The sequence below is a fragment of the Chelonia mydas genome, chromosome 1 (genome assembly GCF_015237465.2).
Source record: "Chelonia mydas isolate rCheMyd1 chromosome 1, rCheMyd1.pri.v2, whole genome shotgun sequence".
NCBI lineage: Eukaryota > Metazoa > Chordata > Testudines > Cheloniidae > Chelonia > Chelonia mydas.
In genome coordinates, this window is record NC_057849.1 from 99,491,133 (window position 1) to 99,513,437 (window position 22,305).

A 22,305-nucleotide genomic window follows, 5' to 3' on the forward strand; every position below is an offset into this window, starting at 1 on the left:
ATGATAGACACACCTGAGATTAGTCATATTAGTTGTTTAAAAAAATTATAGGTAACCAATCCTAAAATTTAACAAAAAAGGAATCACAGATTTAAAGGATAGGTTTCAGAGTAGCAGCCGTGTTAGTCTGTGTCCACAAAAAGAAAAGGAGTACTTGTGGCACCTTAGAGACTAACCAATTTATTTGAGCATAAGCTTTCAAGCTGTAGCTCATGAAAGCTTATGCTCAAATAAATTTGTTAGTCTCTAAGGTGCCACAAGTCCTCCTTTTCTTTTTGTAGATTTAACTTAGTGTTGAATTTGTCTTAAGTGATCACTCAAGGGACCAACACAAATTGGTTGTTTAATGGAGGAGGCTTTCTAATAAAGATACAAATGAACTACTTACTGTGTCTGAGGATACTCTGGGTTTGTGTCTTAAGACAGGAAGTTGCCTAATCAGGGTGGCCCATTATAACAACATATTGAGATAGTTTAATCAGAGACTAGGTAAATATAAAGTAATGTCATAAAACTTTTAGAAAGAGTTAAGAACTTGCTTTTCCTTCATTCTGATATGTATAAAAGATCATTGTGTTTTGAAGAATGCTTTCATAAGAGCAGTTGAATAATCTACCAGAATACCAGCAAACTAGTAAAACTGAATTTTTAATTCAAGCACTACAACATATTTTAATGACACACTCAAGACATAATTTCAGACATAAGATAAATGTTCCTTATTCATTCAGCTGTTTATTCCAACTGAAAGCTTCACTTATGCATGAGATAGGCTATTCCCTCAGGCTCAGCAAATGTCAGAAAAGCTTTGTCTGGAATAGTGAATACATTGTTGTTTATACTTAGCATTAGTTTACAATTTAGCTCTAAAATCAATTATAATGTAATACATATCAAAAGCTACTCAAGCTAATGTGGCTTATTTCCAAAACTGTCACAATTCATTACTTAATGATGACCTTCGAAGTTGATCTTTTTGTCCAACAGACCCTGAAACTTAGATGTTGCACTGTGTACATGATATGCTGATGGGAAAATGGCTCAGAATAGGCAGTACAGTAAACAGCCTCAGAGTTGGTCAGCTAACCTATATCTGAACCAGAACCGTGTTCTGCATCATTGACATAGGTAATATGAATATTTTTATTTTATTCATACAGCATCCAAAAATGTGCTAAGGCACTTTATAGGTCCAATAAAAAGATGTGACATGGCCTGTGCCTCATGGAGCTTGCAAACTATTATGTGATGGAATATGCATGTGTAGCAATACGGGATGATGAGATGAGAAAGATAAGGCTCACTAACAATGGTACGGTAACGTGGTTATACGTGTAAATCTGGATGGTTCCAGTATATTTACACAAACGACTGTAGGGAGAAGAAGATGGTGGCCGGTAGAGTGTTCCATTCTCAGGGGGTAGCATGTAACAGAGAGGGAAGTGGGGGAAGAAAACAAACGTGAGGAGGGTGGGGTCAAGGCTGGTGGTGCAGAGGGAGTGGGAGAAGCTCAACAGGAATGACTGGTAATTATTATATAAAACTTAAAGGTGATGAATGATTCTGGGAATCAGGCAGATATTCAGCTGGCATCCATGATGCTGGCTCTGATGGCAGACAGGCAATTTTACTAGTCCTTACAAAAGCTATTTTTCTAGACTTTGAGGATTCCAGATGATAATTAATCCATAATTGATGCTGGGTGTCATCTTCAATTCCATTTCATTTGGTCCCAAGTTCTGCCCTTGGAAGGGTATGTAGAGCCCCCATTGCCACCAATGGAAGCATTAAGTGATCATTCAAGAGATGCACAAAGATGGAATTCATCCCATTGTGTATAATTTGCACTCTTTTGTTTTATGTTAAAATATTTAGAATTTGATAAAAATATTCTTCAATAAGAGTGGGTAAGAAGGACAAAAAAGGCAGCACAAAGCATAAAGCAGCAAGAACAGAATTAAAAGCCTTATTGTTAAAGTAATTTGAGCAAACTGAAGTTGTTCCATAGCAGCTTTAATTTAGAGAAGCACTTATACCCACCTTCATCCATACAGACAACAATTAAAAGCCTTTTGGCGGGAATCTTTAGAGAAGGGCAGCTTGAACTATTACTGAGTGTTTAAGGTACAAAAATCAATTCTTTCACTGTCAGGTCTGTAATGTAGCTGAAATTCAAATATCTCAGCTACAGTAGTTGTGATCAGTACAAAGAAAAACCATAATCTTCATGCAAGTTTGAGTTTCTCTGCTTCCTGTGAACAGTATGCTTGGGTTTAGCGGTGATATTTTATCACATTTCACACCCATCTTTTTTTTTTTTTTTTGCAAGATCCCTCTTCGAGGCTCCACCGTCATAGAAAACCTCATATTTAGTGACTTTCTGCACCAGCAAATCCATCCCTTATGTTGTGAAAATGATTTCTTATGTTAGCATGTTAATACTGAAGCTGTGACACCTGCTGCGGGCCTAGTAACTATAGTGTAGAAATGGCATCATCGGAATCAGCAGAGTATGGAAACAGTTTGAGGCAGTTACTCGTTGCCAAGAAAACTCCCTGTTCCTCTTGCTCATAAGGAGGCTGCTTCTTTGTTAATGAATAAGCTACACTCTTGAGACTATTATTCCTTGAAGGCCCTATGCATCCTATGTTTGTCTGTGTGCAAAAGGCAGCTGTGCCAGCAAACATTTTGCCCCAGTGGCAGGATCCCATTACCATCAAAACTTCCCCACAAGGGCTCCAAGGAAGTTTGACTCTGGAAATCTGGGTGGGGAAGCACCTGGTGGTGAATATACATTAGGATTGCTTCTTCCTCTGTCCTGTGAAACTGTCCCTGAGGGGGGATTCCAGGGTCAAAAGTTCCCTTGGAAGCATAGATTCTGCAGATGCCATGCTCTGAAGGGACAAGTGGGAGCAGGCTGCTAGCAAAGCAGAGACGAGGGGGATCTGTGTGGCTGCCCCTTGCAGTGAGAGACAGATAAATTACCAGGAGTCCACAGGTTCTGAAAGCAGAACTGCTGACTTCTTCTGAGGAAAGGAAACCTCACTATTGTGATGGAAGAATTCATAGGAAACTCCGTGCATTTCAATTGTACAGTTTCCTTTGTTCTACATGAGTTATTCTTGCATCTGAAAGAATGGAGCCTTAAAAAGATAAAAGCAGCCCATGAGTGGATTTCCTATGGGATACTGTCTGAGCTGAACTTTGAGCTGACTGATGCTTTGTGTAACCCCACTGGAGTCAGTGGAATTTCATGATTATGTATCAGCAACCTGTGTGTTTTCGTCAAATGCTGCTGAGAAGCCAATACATAAAAATGCATTGTAAGGCTTTTGACTAGCATGCAGAAACTGCTTATTTCTCCATGGGGCAACTTCTATAAAACCAAGAGACATTTACGTAATTGAAATGCTTTTAAAAAGAATCCTAAGTTTTATTTGCAATGAATACTTTTGGCCTTGCAGTCACATCTTGACAAAGCATATCCAGCTGAATTGCTAATTGGTCACATTTATCATAGTTTTTAATGAAAGCTAAAGTTGTGTTAATCTCTACAGCACTTACTGTAACTTATTCTTTAGGAATATTAAAAAGAACAACAAAAGGTGGCTGCTATAATTTTTCTCAAATTGCATGTAATTACGAGTCACTTTTCAACCATATTCACAGTTCAGGACTTGCACTGAATTGTAATTTCATACTGGAGTGCTCTTCATAAAGCATTTATTCTCATTTCACAACTGTATTTTTCTAATCAATTATTCCTGATTTGTACTGCTATTTCCCTATTAGTGGTAGTTTATAAAATATATTGTAAGTGTGCAAGCTTTGATGACACACAACTGTAGGTAGCAACAAACTAATGATCTATAAATTGTTGGCACAGATTTAATATATAATTTGCATGTTAATAATTCTAATTTAAACAATGTAAAACAAAAACTGGCATGAAAAGCTGAAGAAAGGTGAGAACTCAGGATAACTTGATGACATGATTCTTGCTCCTCTGAAACACATAGGGCCAGGACTGTGTATCCTTTCCTCATGTTGCTGAGCATGTATTGGGACTACTTTTGCATGTGATCACCATTGTAAGGGGTCCACAATCAGTCCCACACAGTTAATAATCTACAGGTCTTCTTTCTGTGTTTTATTGCATAGTTTACTTATGTGTTTGGTAGGAGTACTCCACTTGGGTTCCTGTGCAAAGATTGTGTTGGAATTCCCAGGCACGAGTGCAAAATAGAAGTGCTTTTTAAAAGTGATATCTTGGTTAATTCTAAGGGAAAAGGTGGAAAAAGCCAAAATTTGACTCTATATTATAAAACACGATCTCTCTTTTGCCACAGTGTTCATGAATAATATACCTTAAGAGCATGTTATCATTGGTTATTATCATTTACACAAAGAGGTAAAAACGAGCTGTGTTTTTTAATGCAAAGAGATACACTGGCACAAATATTAAGCCCACACTGTAAACTGACTTAATACTTTAGCACTCATGCAGAAGAAACAGATTAGAAATAATTCATTACTCATTAATGAGATCCATTTGTCATCCAAAAGATAGAAAGCATCAAATTAAATTACCCCTATTTGTTACCTAAGGATTTTATTGATTGCTGTCTCCTTTTCCAGAAGATTTCTTGCCCTGATGCTGAAAACTGATTTACGGAGCTATAAAATAAAACAAGACAGTGCAATTTTAGTTGCTATATAGACAGTAATGGTTAAGTGCATTAACAGACCAACTGGTCAACACATTTTGTGATACACGCTTCCACATAAAACACATGTTCATAGACAAGCATAAATTACAACATAGTGGCCTCCATCATAAAATCAACATTTTCCCCGCGGCTCTGTCATTGATCTCCTGTTGACGTCTCCAGGTGAGAAGAGGTAGAAAATGATCAAAGTGCCTTTTCCACAAAGTGCAGACTGATTCACTGCTATTCCAGTGATGCCTGAGGTGCTAGCCTCTTTCTGCCATTGCCTGTCCACCCCACGCCTTGGCTGCTTGTAGAAGAGGAGACACGGTGAACATCAGTATCTGATCTTCCCTCCAGCATTCTTGCATTGGCTACCTTGCATGTCCTATATGCTTCCACCCCCGCCCCATTCAGTTCTCCTCTATTCTGTGCTGGTACTGGGCGAAGACATGGAAAAAGTATAAACACCTGATCTGCTTATCACTGCCACTCCACTCTCACTGAACTGCTTCCCACAATGGAGGTAAGAACATAAAGACTTTCTGAGCTGCTGCCTGATCTGCCTGGCTCCCTGCCCTGGTCACCTGTCTCCAAATCCTGGGCTCTACTGCTGTTTCCAGGCGAGGAGAAGGAGGCAGCATAAAGTCCAGCTTTCCTCAGTGGCTGAGGAAGCCAGGCCTATCTTTTCCAAGTCTCCTTTCCCCTGCTGTGCTAGTTTTCAGGGAGAGAGGACTTGATTAATTAGACCATTTCTATAAGCAGACATTTTTCTTTGTTTCTGATGTTTGCTTGCTTGCTCCTAGTAAATGCTAGGCATATCTTGTAAGGATTATTTAAGCCTTCCTGGAGATTAGGATAACGGCACAGACATTCTAGAAGAAAGAGGTTTTCAAGCCCAAGCACTGAACTGTTGGGATTCCCCTGAGACTTCTTTCCACTCAGCTTCGAAGAACTCAGTTTGACTCCAGACTTCGTCACTCATGTATATTTATTGCATACAGCAATGCCATACTAAGATGATTAGACTCAAACACAGGGCACATCACAGACTCAAAGTTACACAGAAACCCTCTTTATATACATTTACACATCTCAGTGCATTTACTATACATTGCATCACACATTTTGGGACTGGTTTGGTTACTTTGTAGGAACCATTCCCTGTACAGCATGCTCTGTTCATGCACTGTCCATGTTCAAAATACTCTTTACCTCATTTTTAAATTCCCAATGTATTTTGTCCATTGATATCTTGTTCTTTGTAAATGGTTCCCTTGGTATTTCTGCCACTTACCTTAGCTAGTTCAGACATTCTGTCTCTTAGCTCATTGGCCCCTTTACCTCTCTTAGCACAAACATTCCGTTTTCAGCCTGCTGATCTTTTTACTTCCATAATCCTGTCACTCATGTCAAGCCAGGCCTACATTCAACTGTCTTTATTTTTCTTTTTTATATTAGCATTCATTTAATCCGTATCATAGTCCTGCCTTTTTGTGCTCTCTTTTTAAAGTTTACCAGGCAGGAACATATTTCCAAGGCCACAGTAGCTGCAATCATTTTAACCACTACTAAAGGCTCAAAGTTCTAACCAGGGGGGTGCAAGCTCACCTCGTCTGTTACAGCCCACCAGGGTGTTTCCACTGTTGGTACAGTATTACCCCAGTTTCCTGTTGCTCGGCTATTAGTTGGGCTCTATTTTCTATTGTACTGAATCATTGGTGTTAATGGACAAGGGAGGTCTAGGTGAAAAGAGATTGATCACCAGTGACTCCCATTTGGTGTTGTCTGTTACAGCCTCTGTCACATTCTCCTTAATCTGCACACTTGGCCATACGACATGGGTTCCACCCTGAGTCAGAGAGGTGAGGTTCAGACAAAATCCATCCAGGCTCCCCTGGCATGGTGTTGTCCCCATCGAGAAGCTGTGATAACCGAGAGCACATACTGTATCTCCAGGCTATACCACTTCCTTTACTCTCTCTTTAATGACTATTTGGGCCCAACCTCCCTCGCTTGTGGTCCTGCTCATTCATACTGAACACTCTCAGAACCATTTGTACTTGATTCATTTACAGCAGGTTGTGCTTATTTCCTCTTCTCCTTGTGTTGCCATCTTCACGCTGGGATAATGCTGTTTATGGGTCCCATTCTCTATTGTACACATGCTGTTAACATATGCCAAGTCTTTAGGGCCCCCTATCCCTATAGGAATAGCGATTATAACTGGCACAGTCGAATTGCTAATTTCATGTGGTTCCTAGGATCCACATTCTAGCCTAGAAATATTGTAAATTCCTTTTTCCCCTAATGAGGTCCCTATAAGTGTGCTGTTTAACTATCTTGACCATTCCCCCAGTTGATTTTTTTATTTCTTGAATAAAATATTTCCTGAATGCATAACAAGTTTAGTACCATATATGCTGCATACAATTGCTTGAGAAACATTATTGTTATGTAATGAATAAAAGTATTTAAAGATATATGAATTCATTTAAAAGTTTGCGCAATGGAGTACATATTGCTAATAACTGACACCTCCTGTTGCAAAGTTAAAGAACTAATCCCTCCTCCTTTTTCAATGGCTTTACCAAACTAATCAGTTAGTGGGTTAATTTTAAGGTATAATCCCTCAATGTCATACAAATTGCATAAGGAGACCCCAACTCCAGTGCCACCCAGTATGGCTGCCACTGTGTCCTTTTTGGCTCTATGGTTTCTGTATCCTTGGAAATATGACTCCCACTGGATTCTGCCATAGTCAGATGTGTGCCTTGATTCTGTTGCTAAACCATGTTTTACTATGTGGCCCAGCAGGTTCCAGGTGATCTGCAAGTAATGAACATTTTAAATAGAGGAATAAATCAGAACTGAGGAATTTATCTATTCCTGCACCTTTGATGAACATGGGGCCCCAGGCATCTCTCAAGACTGGACTATGTCAGCTATTTGGGAATCATTACCATAATCTCTAAGTAATCATTAGAGAAAAATGTAGGAGCTTCTAGCAATCCCAACCCTATTTTTGATCAATCTGAAATAGTATCTTTAGGCACATCTCTTTAAAGCTATTTATTACAGATGGACCAGAAGTTGGGCTTGTTTCATTTACCTGTATGTGGCCTAGGGATATAGGCACAAGGTCTTCAGAAGACTATATTTTTTGGAAGTAAAAAAACAACTGAAGCAGCAAGTATTTTTGTTTCCAAACTGACTCTGATTCATGGTAAAACTTCTTTATTTTCCAGACTTTCTATGTCCTCAAAATAGATTAATATATGCCAGGTGACCTTAAAATGTTCACTGTTTTGAAAGATTCTATCATTTCTTAAGCGAAACCATACTGCTGAGATGCATAATATCATTGAAAGCAGTAATTTGTTTCCCACACAGTTGCCCTTTTCAAGTGTGGATATTATATGCTTTGTAAGCTCCCGTCCCAAGCATGCTTTTAACCTGTGCAACCTAATAATAAGGTTGATTATTTTTAAGAATAATTTTTATAAAGTAAATTACAGCTACATTTTCAAAGCATCATACTTTTGAGACTCTTCATCTTCCCAGAAAACCTGGGAGATGTGCATGAAACATTTCAGGACCATCATTGTCTTTTTGAGGAGCTTGGTGTGTATGTTCCCCAAAGAAGATAAACTAAATGTTGGGACTGTTGAATATAGAAAGAACTGGAAGTTAAACAGGAAATATTAGTATGTAATTTAAGTTATAACTGAACTGGCATCACAGAGACTTGCTGGGATAAGTCTCATGACTGGAATACTGGTATAGAGGAGTATAGCTTGTTCAGGAAGGATGGGCAGAACAAAAACAGAGGAGATGTTGCATTTTACATTAAGAATATATACACTTGTTGATCAGTTGAAAATCTCTGCATAAAGATAGAAGGGTTAAAAATAGGGGTGACATCATGGTAGGGGTCTACTATAGACCAACAAATCAGAAAGAGGAGGTGGATGAAGCATTTTTAGGACAAATAACAAGAATACCCAAAACACAAGACCTGGTAGTACCCAGTAGTACCAGACATCTGCTGGAAAAGTAATGCAGCAAAACACAAAGTTTCCAGTAAGTTCTTGGAATGTATTGGGGACAACTGTTTGTTTCAGAAAGTGGTGTAAGTAACTAAAGTACAACCATTTTAGACTTGATTCTGACCATCAGGGAACAATTGGTAGCAAATCTGAAGTTGGAAGGCAATTTGGGTGACAGCGATCATGAAATGATGAATTTATGATATGAAAGAAAGGAAGGAGTGAGAGAAACAGAATAAGGACTTCAGAAAATCAGACAAACGCAAAGAACTGGTAGGTAAGGTGCTATGGGAAGAAAATCGAAGTGAAAAGGGAGTTCAGGAGAGCTGGCAGTTTCTCAAGAAGATAATGTTAATTGCACAACTACAAACAATCCTGAACAGAATACTAAGAGGCCAATATAACTTCATCAGGAGCTCTTTTTAGTGACCTGAAAATCAAAAAGAAATCCTATAAAAAGTGGAAATATGGAAGAATTGCGAAGGAGTAGTACAAAAGAATAGCACAAGCATGTAGCGACAAAAGGCTTTGGCACAAAATGAGTTACACCTAGCAAAGGACATAAAAGACAATAAAAAAGGTTCTTTAAATACATTAGGAGCGAGAGAAAGATGAAGGAAAGTGTAGGTTCTCTTCATAGTGGGGAAGGAAATCTAATAATTGATTACATCAAAAAGGCTGAGACGTTCAATGCCTAATTTGGTTCAATCATCATTAAAACGTTAATTGTGATCAGATACTTAACACAATTAATATTAACAACAAGGGGGAAGGAATGCAAGGCAAAATACAGAAAAAACAGGTTAAAATATTTAGATAAGTTGGATGTATTCAAGTCGACAGGGCCTGATGAAATTCATCCAAGGGCTCTTAAGGAACTAGCTGAAGCAATCTCAGAAATATTACCAAATATCTTTGAGAATTCATGGAGGGCGCTTGAGGTCCAAGAGTCCTGGAGAAAGGCAAACACAGTACCTATCTTTAAAAAGTATAACAAAGAGGACCCGAGAAATTATGATCAGTCAGCCTGACTTTGAAATCTGGAAAGATACTGCAACTAATTATTAAACAAACAATTTGTAAGCATCTAGAGGATATAGGATTATAAAGAACAAAACCCACCAAAACAACCAATTTTCCTTCTTTGACAGAGTTACTGGCCTATTGGATGCGGGGAAAGAAGTAGACTTGATATATCTTGATTTTGGTAAGGCTTTTGACACAGTACCACATGACAGTCTCATAAATGAACAAGGGAAACATGGTCTAGATGAAATTGCTACAAGGTGGGTGCACAACCTGGGGAAAGACAATACTCAAAGAGCAGTTATCAGTGGTTCCCTGTCAAACTGGAAGAGTGTATCTAGTGGGATCCTGCAGGGGTCAGCCCTGGGTCTGATACCATTCAATATTTTCATTAATGACTTGGATAATGGAGTGGAGAGTATGCTAATAAAATGTGCAGATGATACCAAGCTGCAAGGGGTTCGGAGGGCAGGATGAGAATTCAAAAGGACTTTGACAAATTGGAGAATTGGTCTGTCTATCAAATTCAATAAAGGTAAGTGCAAAGTACTTCACTTAGGAAGGAAAAAATCTAATGCATAACTACAAAATGGGGCATAACTGGATAGGTGGTGGTACTGCTGTAAAGGATCTGGGGGTCATAGTGGATCACAAATTGAACATAGGTCATCAACGGGATGCACTTGCAAAAAAAGGCTAGTGTCATTCTAGGGGGTATTAACAGGAGTGTTATATGCAACACACAGGAAGTAATTGTCGCACTCTATTCAGCACTGTTGGGGCCTTCGCTGGAGTACCCTGTCCAATTCTTGGTGCCACATCTCAGGAAAGCTGTGAATAAACTGGAAAGACTCCAGAGGAGAGCAACAAATGTGGGAAGAGATTTAGAAAACTTGATCTATGAGAAAAGGTTAGAAAAACTGGGCATGTTCTGTCATCAGAAAAGAAGACTGAGGGGGGACCTAACAACAGTCTTCAAATATGTTAAGGGCTGTGTTAAGGGCTGTTAGAAAGAGGACTGTGATCAACTGTTCTTCACGTCCACTGAAGGCAGGACAAGAAGTAATGGGCTTAATCTGCAGCAAGGCAGATTTAGTTTAGATATTAGGAAAAACTTTCTAACTATAAGGATAGTTAAGCACTGAGATAGGCTTCTAAGGGAGGTTGTGGAATCCCCATCATTAGAGGTTTGTAAGAAGAGGTTGGACAAACATCTGTCAGAATGGTCTATGTTTACTTGGGCCTTCCTTAGCACAGGTTGTTGTAGTAGATGATCTCTCCAGCCCTACATTTCTCTGATTCTATAATACCTGCTATATGTATACATCAGTAACAGACTATTCTGTAAATCAAAAAGAATTCAGATTTATTGAATACTTGTAACAGATCTGTTTCGCATTGGGATGTGGATTCATAATACTGTGTATATATATATATATATATATATATATATATATGTGTATATGAGTAAGTGCGCATATATAAAAATATATTTTGTGTGCATCTTGGTTTAATGTGATTCTCAATAGTTCATCACAGGTTTAGTGGATTTATGAACATGGTACCCTGTTGTGGATTTAGATATAATTGAGACTGCTGAGAGCAATGGCAATTTTTTGTTTGATTTTTTTCTTCTAATGTCGATGATTACCAAATGTAGTAACTGAAGAACTGAATTATTTTCCTAAAGTTAGGAGTGGGACATAATGACAGTATTTCCAATATTGGGAGGTATTAGCTGTGGACATCTTAGGCCCCGATCCAGCAAACAATTATAAACATGTGTAACTTTATGTGCTGTGAGTAGCCTAATCAAAGTCAATGGGACGATTTAGACCATAAAGTTGAGCATGTTCTCCACTAATGGCTGTGGTACCTGTATGCATATGTAATTCTCATTTGCAACATGTATATAATGCTATATAAGCTGTGACTTGTCTATATACATTAAAAGTTGTGTATACCTAATCTGAGCACAAGCAAAAAATGTAGACCCAACTCTACAAGTGCACCTTTGAAGATTTGGCCAACAATATCTGGGAGGGACAACCTTGAGGAAGAATTCTTTAGAAGTGCCCAAATTATCCATTTCTCATATTTAAAGGCAGCATCTGAGATTAAATCAAGTATCAACAGTCAAAGAGATTCATCAATTTCAGGTACCAATGGGCCTACTAGAAAAAAACCTTATTCAGGAAAACATTGCAGTTTTTTACATATTAAGTATTTTTTCTTAAGTTATTTTATGTATTAGCTAATTAAACCAAGATGTTCCCAACTTCAGTTTCCAAATGTACATAGTGTCACAGACAAAATGCTACAGTATTGTAAGTGAGAACATACAATTGGGTTTAATGATTGCCGTTTCATTTAATAATGTCTTCATGTGGCATGCTGGTACATAAGGAGTGTGGCAATTAAAACTTGTTATGCCAGCAGAGTTCCTGAATCATGTAGAGGAAATTATTAGTAGCTTTAATGTAGAAAAGACAATACCTGATCACATGATATAGATTTAAGTAAGTATATTATACTCTATTAAGCTTATTTTAGGTTATATTTAGCCTGCTGTTTTCTTTTATTATATATTGTAAAGTGCTGGGAAGACTCACTAAGTATATGGTTATTCATTATTTATTTCTTTGTTATGTATGCAGCTCATAAAGGTGCACAGTGCAATGACTACAGTGTTATATAACCTTTTATTGTATTGCATCATTATTTCTTAGCGGAAGACAGTGCCCTGCTTTTGCCTACAACATCTGATTATTGTTAAATATCTTCTTAAGAACTTTTGTTTTAAAGAACTCCTACAGGTTACTTTAATCGGAGTGGAGCAGCTGTGACAGGTCAGCAAACCACTCTTACAGCTTCATCAATAAAAAGATTTTAGATGGATGTCATAGAAAACACACACTACTAGGAAATCATTACCAGGGCTCTTTTGATTCCCAAGAATTTATTTGTGCAGGTGTTGCCTGAGAACAAGGAATTAAGAAATCATTGATATGGCTCTAATGTTTCTTCAACAAGTGCTGGCACATTTCACTACTATCACTGACAGAGTCGATTTAAAACAGCCAAAATTACTCGATGCATGCGATGAAGTGAGCTGTAGCTCACGAAAGCTGATGCTCAAATAAATTTGTTAGTCTCTAAGGTGCCACAAGTCCTCCTTTTCTTTTTTTGATCCTGATAGTGAGTCTGACTTTTTATTCTTTCATTTTTCTTAGGAATCGTCAGTTACCCAAAATACATGCAACAAACGATTGTAGCATATGCCAGTTAAAAAAAAAAAAAAATCACAGAGCAGTATTGCTCTGCAGTGCCACAAGCTGCTGGAAAAGGGTATAGCACATATTTTAATAGTAAACAATTTTTTTAAATTTTTAAAATAACCATCGTAAAAATCCAAGGCTGTTCTTCCTGGATAAAAAGATTTAGTTCATGAAATAAAAATCAAGGCATCACAGGACAATACTGATTTATTAATTATGCTAGATCAAATCTAATGATCATGGGTCAGTTCCTCAGCTCATGTAAAATGGCATAGTTCCATTGACTTCCTCTGAGGATCAGGTCCAGTGACGTTAAATATTGCAAACTACTACTGAATAGTCAGATTTTTCTACATTTATACATCTTAGCAAAATTTTCTAGTTTACAGAGAGAATTGCACAGAAATATCTTTTTTATATTAAATTTTACAGAGCCAGGGAAATTATATTGTATTAATTTTGATATTACAAAATTTGATGTTAACAGAAGCATGAAGGTTAGTGCAGGTGGGTGTTTTGTAATAAAAGACCTGGATTCATAGTGGACAGTGAACTATAAATCCCTGGAATGTTTTGGGGACAACTGATAAGGTAGATGTAATATACTTTTCCATGGTAACCTTGGAACTTTTCTTCTAAACATGACGAGTTTGCAGTTATGTAACGATAACAGCAATGCAATATTTTAAACGTAATTATTATTTCCCATCTGTAGAACCATATGGAAATATTTTTCTGTTCTATCCTAAGGAATGCAAGCAAGAAAATAACATCCACCGTGTGTGTTTTACTTGGGAGTTTGGCAGATGACAAGTGGTGGTTCAATTTATATAGCATAGCTGAATGAAGAGCCTACTGTATATTATATCTGTTAATTAAAAATATAATCTGTATTTCGGGTGGAAACATGTATGAGTTCATATAATATATCAGCATAATTTTCAACAAGTAATGAGAAAAATCTTATGTCAGTTTGGACAGAAACTAGCTAATAACTCAATGTTATTTCCCTGTGCACTGACACTGGCAGGGCAAAGGTGCTTTAATGTAAATGAGAATCTGGTTCTAAGGGCATTGGACACGCATAGCTAGTGTCATTGTAGGTGACAAAAGAAAACGCTTGAAAGGTATAAAGTGATGCAGCTGATCACATTTACAGTGTGTTGTTATGAAATGCAATATGCTGGTCCTACTGACTATAATTCTAGGCCTAGCTTGTAATAAACTTCCTTCAATTACACCTACTGTTCCTCTCTATCTTTCATCCTACCTCTCTCCTCCCCTTTAACTGCAAAGTCCTAATACTTGCTACCTGGATTTCCTTTCCTCCAAATTTTACTCTGATCCCCTCTCATCCAGCTGCCATCCTCTTCTCACCAACCAAAACTACAGATGAATGACTTCATGACCAACTGTCTTGTAGCTAAATCAAAGATGTACCTGTCTGCCCCTTTCCCTTTTCTTCTCATACTCCTCTTCCTCCCATCACATCTACAGCAGATGTTCTGCAAGACCAGTGGTTTAGATATTTCAGCTAGAAGAACTGAAAAAAAATGTCTACACAGAAAAGTAGTCATTATTGAAAAGTGAGGTGTAGGGTTGAGATAACTATTTTAGGGAACATTATTATGTTTTTTTAGAGATTGGTGAGATGATACAACTTCAAGTTGTCAGGGTTCCTCCCCCCCTCTGAACTCTAGGGTACAGATGTGGGGACCTGCATGAAAGACCCCCTAAGCTTATATTTTACCAGCTTAGGTTAAAACTTCTCTAAGGCACTAATTCCTTAGACTGATATTGCTGTCAGCACCAAGTGATTTACACAAAATATTCAGGGAAGGGTCACTTGGAATCCCTATCCCCCCCCAAATATCCCCCCAAGCCCCTTCACCCCCTTTCCTGGGGAGGCTTGAAAATAAACTACCAACCAGTTGCCTTTGCAATGTGAGCACAGACCAGACCCTTTGTCTTCAGGACAGTGAAATCAATCAGGTTCTTAAAAGAAGACCTTTTTTTATAAAGAAAAAAGTAAAAGAATCACACCTGCAAAAGCAGAATGGAAGGTAACTTTACAGGGTAGTAAAAAGATTTAAACACACAGAGGATTCCCTCTGGGTTCAGCTTCACAGTTACAAAAACAGGAATGAAACTACCTCTGTAGCATAGGAAAATTCAGAAGCCAAACCAACAGATAACCTAACGCATTTCCTTGTCCTACTCACAGTTTTTGTTGTTTTAGATGGATTATTCCAGGTATATTTTCAGGAGTGTGACAAAGTTCCTCCTCTGCCTTGGTGGGTCCTGCACTTTTTGGCGGATTTGCTCGCCTCAGAGGTTCATGGCAGCCCTCAGTTTGGCCGCTTCTGCTAGAGGCTCAAACCTGCCATTCACTCAGCTAACCTCATCACTAGTCAGCATGGGGGAAACGGAGAACAATCCCCGCAGTCTCTGTGTCCCACCTAGTGGGTCGGGGACAAGTCAGATCCCTTTCCAAATTAGACCGTCCCTTCTGGTGTTGCTAACAGACCAGGTCAACTCCTCCTGTGTCCGATGAGGAGTTAGGGGGATGGGGAGAACTCGGGCCCGCCCTTTACACCGGGTTCCAGCCCAGGGCCCTGTGGATAGCAGCTGTCTACAATGTTTCCTGTATCAGTTGTGTGACAGCTACAACTCCCTGGGATACTTCCCCATGGCCTCCCCTCAACACCTTCTTTATCCTCACAGCAGGATCTTCCTCCTGAAGCCTGATCACGCTTGTACTCCTCAGTCCTCCAGAAGCACGCCTTCTCACTCCCTGCTCCTTGCATGTTTTCCACTAACTGATGGGAGGTCCTTTGTAAACCAGGTGTCCTGATTAGTCTGCCTGCCATAACTGATTCTTGTATGTTCTTAATTGGCTCCAGGTGTCTTAATTAGCTTGCCTGTCTTAATTGGTTCTAGCAGGTTCCTGATTGCTCTAGCGCAGCTCCTGCTCTGGTCACTCAGGGAACAGAAAACTGCTTATCCAATGGCCTCTGCCTTCTACTACTCTGCTGTACCCAACTGGCCTGGGTCTATCACAGGAAATATTGTACCTGCTTGGCTTCTCTCTCCGTCTGGTAAGGAAACAACACACATAGCAAAAAAAAAAAAATCCCTCCCCCCCAGATTTGAAAGTATCTTCTTTTCTCATTGGTCCTTCTGGTCAGGTGCCAACCTTGTTATTTGAATTGCTTAACCCTTTACAGGTAAGGCAACCCAGTACAGCTGCCAAAGATACATAAAGGTTGCTACCCTTCCTCCTATTCATGACACAAGTCAACTGTTGTTACCAGGTAATGATAATGTGTATGGGTAAAGAAATTTTGTCAGAAGTCATGGTCAGATTATTAGGTTACCTTACACACAATAATGCTTGTCACAAATAAATTACTGTCATAAGAATATTCAATGTTTCTGCCATTTTGGGACAAGAAAAATATTTCCTAAACACAAATGCCTACATATAGCCAAAGTTTTAGAATAGGTATTTGGGTCAGAAAGGTAAGGGTCATAAAAAAATAAGGAGTGCAATGCAAGCTCATTTTCCCTTTAAAACTAGAGAAAATCCTTGAAGGGAAATAAATAACTCTGATACTGGGAAGATTTATTATTTGCAGTCTCAACTTTACAGGAGACCAAAGGAGATAAATTGTGATTCACATTGTCGTGAATTGCATGTCACTTTGGTATTGAATATAAATGTCAGTAAGCTCGTCACTACACTATAGAGATAAAACAAAAGAAAATTTCTCAGGTGGAAGTAAGCAAATATGTAATATAAATTAAGTGCTGCCTATCAAGTCAGTAGGGGTGGAAAACAGAAATGCTGACATAATTCAAAGAGAAAATGGAATGGCTAGACACATTACAGACACCACGAGGAGGAGGTATGGGGAAGAGCAACAACATTGAGCAGAATCTTGTCTTTTGGTTCCAAACCTGACTTTTGCACTGTCAGTGCAAAGAAGAGGTGAAAAACTGCTAAAGCCATCACGGTCTCATCAGTAGTAGTAGGGTACATTCTATGAGGCACTGGTATCAGTTAAATAGTTATGTTTCTTTTTGACACAGGAATGTAAAGTATACATACAATATCATTCCATGCTTGCTTAAAGGAAACGATATTTTTAAGAAAATTGGTTCATACAGATGAGAGGTTGCCATGGAAACTAACTATAGCATGCTACAGTAATCACTCTGACTAAATCCTACCTAGTGCTCTCTTGCTTCCTGCGTGAATGTGTAAACACTCAGTTTCATGCAACATCTGACCAGACATGTTATTTATATTTAATTCTACCCTTTAAGTCATCAGAAAAAATGGTTACTTACCTTCTCATAACTGTTGTTCTTCGAGATGTGTTGTTCATGTCCATTCCGCATTAGGTGTGCGCGTGCTGCGTGCACGAGCATCGGAAACTTTTTCCCTTAGCGGCTCCCGTTGGGCCAGCAGGGCCCCCCAGGTGGTGCCACTGCACCGTGCACATATACCCCTGCTGGCCCAACCCCCTCCAGTTCCTTCTTGCCGGCAACTCCGACAGAGGGGTAGGAGGGTGGGTGGTTGAATGGACGTGAACAACACATCTCGAAGAACAACAGTTACGAGAAGGTAAGTAACCGTTTTTTCTTCTTCGAGTGCTTGTTCACGTCCATTCCACATTAGGTGAATCACAAGCTTACTTCTGGAGGAGGGTAGAAGTCACGGAACAACTGATTGGAGGACCGCTCTGCCAACTACTGCGTCCTCTCTGGCCTGCTGGTTGACGGCGTAGTGGGTCGTGAAGGTGTGCACCGAGGACCAGGTGGCTGTTCTGCAGATCTCCTGGATCGGGACCTGTGCCAGGAAAGCCGTGGAAGTCACTTGCGCCCTGGTGGAGTGGGCCGTGACCGCCGGGGCCAGAACACCTGCGGGCTCATAGCACGCCCAGATGCAGCTTGTAATCCAAGACGAAATCATTTCATTCTCTCGGCTACAGCCACAAACAGCTGCGCGGATTTGCGAAAGGGCTTGGTGTGCTCCAAATAGAACGCCAGTGCTCGACGCACATCCAGGGTGTGCAAGCTGCGATGACTCGGGTCCGTATGGGGTTTCGGGAAGAACACCGGCAGACAAATGTCCTGGCCCAAATGGAATTGGGAGACCACCTTAGGGAGGAACTTGGGGTGCGGTCGGAGCTGCATCTTGTCCTTGTGAAATACTGTATATGGTGGCTCAGAGGTGAGGGCCCTCAGTTCGGACACCCTTCTGGCCAAGGTAATGGCATCCAGAAATGCCACCTTCCAGGAAAGGTGGAGGAGAGAACAGGAAGCAAGATGCTCGAAAGGGGGTCCCATGAGTTTAGAGAGGACCAGGTTAAGGTTCCATGGAGGGACTGGGGGGCCTGAGTGTGGAAACACCCTCTCCAATCCTTTAAGGAACTGTCCCACCATTGGGTGGGAAAACACTGAGCCCCCCAAGAACTCCGGACGGAAGGCTGAGACGGCCTCCAGGTGTACTCTGAGTGAGGATGGGGCTAACCCTTGCTGCTTGAGGTGCAGGGAGGTACTCCAGAATGGCCTGCACCAGGGCCTAACACGGCTGCACGTGTCGGGGTTCACACCAACACGAGAACCTGTTCCACTTGGCCATATAGGTCACCCTGGTAGAGGGCTTTCTACTGCCAAGCAAAATCTGCTACACGGGAAGGGAGTACTGGCTCTCCAGGGCGTTTAGCCACAGAGCCTCCACGCCGTCAGGTGCAGTGACTGCAGGTTGTGGTGGAGAAGCCTCCTGCCGTCCTGCGTAATGAGGTCCTGGTGTACGGGCAGGATTACCGGGGCCTCCACCAACAGCTCTAGCAGCAATGTGTCCCAGTGCTGGCGGGCCCAGGCTAGGGCGATGAGGATCACTGCTGCCCTGTCCCTGTGCACCTTGAGTAGGACCTTGTGTACGAAGGGGAGCGGGGGAAAGGCATACATCAAGCCCCCCCTCCACGGGATCGCAAACACATCTGCGAGTGAGCCCGGGCTGCAGCCCTGGAATGAGCAGAACCATGGGCACTGGGCATTGGCCCTGGTGGCAAACAGGTCTACCTGGGGAAACCCCCACCTGCGGAAGAGCAAAAGCACAACGTCCACCCTGAGCATCCACTTGTGCATGCGGTACAACCTGCTGAGGGAGTCCGCCAGCTCGTTTCGTACCCCTGGGGGATAGGACGCCTCGAGGTGAATTGCATGGGCTATGAGGTCCCAGAGGAGGAGAGCCTCGCGACAGAGTGGCGAGGAATGGGACCCGCCCTGTTTGTTTATATATAACATGGCAGTAGTGTTGTTCGTCAGAACTGTCATGCTGTAACCACTCAGAGTGGCATGAAAGGTCTGGCAGGTGAGACGAACCACCCTGAGCTCCTTCACATTGATATGGAGCGACCGCTCTGCTCCAGACCACAACTCCTGCGTCATGAGGACCCCAGGTAAGCCCCGCATCCGTGGTCTGACGTGTCTGTCACCAGAGTCAGGTCCAGCTGTGGGGCAGCGAAGGGGATGCCTTTGCAAACCACGGCCTGGGACTGCCACCACCACAGTGAGTCCAGCATGTCCCTTGGGGCTGTCACTACCAAGTCCAGGGAGTCCCTGCCTGGGCGGTACACCTGAGCAAGCCATGCCTGGAGAGTTCTGAGTCTCAGTCTGGCATGCCTGACCATGTGTGTGCATGCTACCATGTGGCCCAGCAGCCGCAGGCAGCACCTGGCCGTTGTCATTGGAGACTGGTGCAGGGAGGAGACCGCTTGCTGGATAGCCTGGAATTGGGATAATGGAAGGCTTGCTCTGGCCTGCACTGCTTCCAGGACCTCCCCTATGAATTCCACTCTCTGCGTGGGTACGAGTGTGGACTTGGGGACGTTGACCAGGAGCCCCAGCTCGCGGAACAACCTCAGGGTCACCTCCACATGGCCCCGCACTTCTGCCTTGGATCGACCCACCAGGAGCCAGTCGTCGAGGTACGGGTACACCCGGATTCTCTGCCTCCGTAAGAAGGCCGCCACTATCGCCATGCACTTCGTGAACACCCATGGGGCTGCAGCTAGACTGAATGGGAGAACCGCAAACTGGTAATGTTCTTGGCCCACGGTGAAGCGTAGGAACCACTAATGTGCTGGGTGGGTGGCGATATGAAAGTACGCATCCTTCATGTCGAGGGCAGCGTACCAGTCCCCTGGATCCAGGGAAGGGATGATGGTGCCCAGAGAGACCATGCGGAACCGGGCCTTGACCAGGAACTTGTTGAGCCCACACAGGCCTAGGATGGGGCGAAGGCTCCCTTTGGCCTTGGGGATGAGGAAGTACCGGGAGTAGAACCCCTTCCCCCTTAGGCTGTGCGGCACCGCCTCTACCACCGCCTCTAGCAGTGAGTGGACTTTCTTCTCTAGGGGATGCTCGTGAGAGGGGTCCCTGAAGAGGGAAGGGGAGTGAGGGGGGGGAGGGAGGAGAACTGCAGCGAGTACCCGTTCCGCACCATGTGTAAGACCCAACGGTCTGACGTAATGTTGGACCACACACGGGAGAAATGGGACAGGCGGTTCAGGAAACAAAGGGACGGATCCACTGATTGGTCTGGTACGCTGTCCTCGAGCGCACCTTCAAAAGCCTGTCTTAGTGCCTGCCTGGGGTTTTTGTGCTGGCCTTGGTTCTGGCCCGGCACATTATTGTTCTTATTGTTGTTTCACCGTCGCCTCTTATCCCTGCCTCACCTATGGTAAGGCTCATGGCTATGGCGAGGCTGGTACTGGGGTTCTAGCCGCTGTGTCTGCCGAATCCAGGGAGGCCTGGAGAGAGGTCTTGGCTACTGCCTTGCCCTCGTCCACCAGGAACTCCTGTTGGGAACCTTGCGGAAGGTTGTCCTTAAACTTCCCCACTGCTGCCCAGGAGTTGAAATTATGCCTGTTGAGGATGGCCTGCTGGTTCACAACCCTCAGCTGAAGGCCCCCAGATGAATACCCCTTTCTGCCAAAAAGGTCCAGGCGTTTTGCCTCCTTAGCCTTAGGGGCCGGGGCCTGCTGTCCACGGCGCTCCCTTTCATTTACTGCTGAGACCACTAGGGAGCATGGACTCGGGTGGCAGAACAGGAACTCATAACCCTTAGATGGGGCAAAGTATTTACGCTCCACTCCTTTAGCCGTTGGAGCACTGGAGGCCGGGGTCTACCATATGGTCTTATAGTTGGACTGAATGGTCTTAATGAGCGGGAGCACTATTCTGGATGGACCTTCGGGGCTCAAAATGTCCACCACGGGGTCCTCCTGCTCAACTGTCTCCTTGGCCTGTAACCCCAAGTTCTGGGCGACCCTGCGCAGCAACTCCTGGTGGGCTCTATGGTCTATCGGTGGAGGGCTGGACACCATTGTACCCACCACCGCCTCATCCAGGGATGACGAGGAGGTTACCTGCTGCTCGACCCCCTCTGGCTGGTCCTCCTGCTCCCTTTCTCCCATAAGAGGGGCCTCCGGCTCGGGCCAAGGCAGGAGTCCATGGGAGTCCGGTCTCTGTTTTATCCTGGGGGGATGCTGGAGGCCTGGATACTGTAGCCTCCGGCACCGTCTGGTGATGCGGGGACCGGGACCGCTGCACTGAGTAACTTGCCCTGGATGGGGCCCCTTGGCACTCCTGATAGGCCCAGGGGTTCCAGAAGGGCCAATGGCCTGGTGGCCCCCATTGGGGTTGCCAGCCCACCTGAGGGTCCCTGCTGTCCGGGGCCTGGTGCCGGTAGCTATAGCGGCCGGAGTCGGCACCGGACTGCGGCGATGCCAATTGCAAAGGCCACGGCGGTGCCAAAGATCTGCGCTGGTGGGAGAACGAGTGGCTCCTGGCTGAGCGGGAGCGGTACCGGTATCCCCGGGACCGGGATCTGGACTGGAACTGGGACCGGTGCTGGCGTTCCCTGGACTGGGACCGTCTGCAGGAGTCCTCTGGCGAGGGCCGTCTCAACTCCTCCCGGTGCCGGTCTCTGGGTGGTGCCAGAGAGCGGTGTACCCTTTCCGGTGCTTCCTCGCGCCGACCCACTCCCGGTGACGCGACTTCCTTCTGGGCAGGTGGTAACTGTGAGTCCGCAGAGTCGGAGCTCGACCGGGACCAACTCCAGGGGTGGTGCCGGGATGGTGTCCTCGAGTGGCACACCATTGCCGGCTTACCCCTCAACGGCACCCATGGCGTGGGTGCCGGAGGGTTCGCCCTATGCGGGAGGGG

General features: G+C 43.0%; 1 protein-coding gene across 1 annotated transcript in view; it reads right to left on the bottom strand.

The window, feature by feature from the left end:
- The window catches only part of NALCN (sodium leak channel, non-selective), a 345,337-nt gene that overhangs the window by 55,179 nt on the left and 267,853 nt on the right, over positions 1-22,305 (bottom strand). The window contains exon 18 of the mRNA XM_037896440.2: positions 4,604-4,677. Coding sequence (XP_037752368.1) covers positions 4,604-4,677 — 74 coding nt within the window. The remainder of the gene's footprint in view (positions 1-4,603; positions 4,678-22,305) is intronic.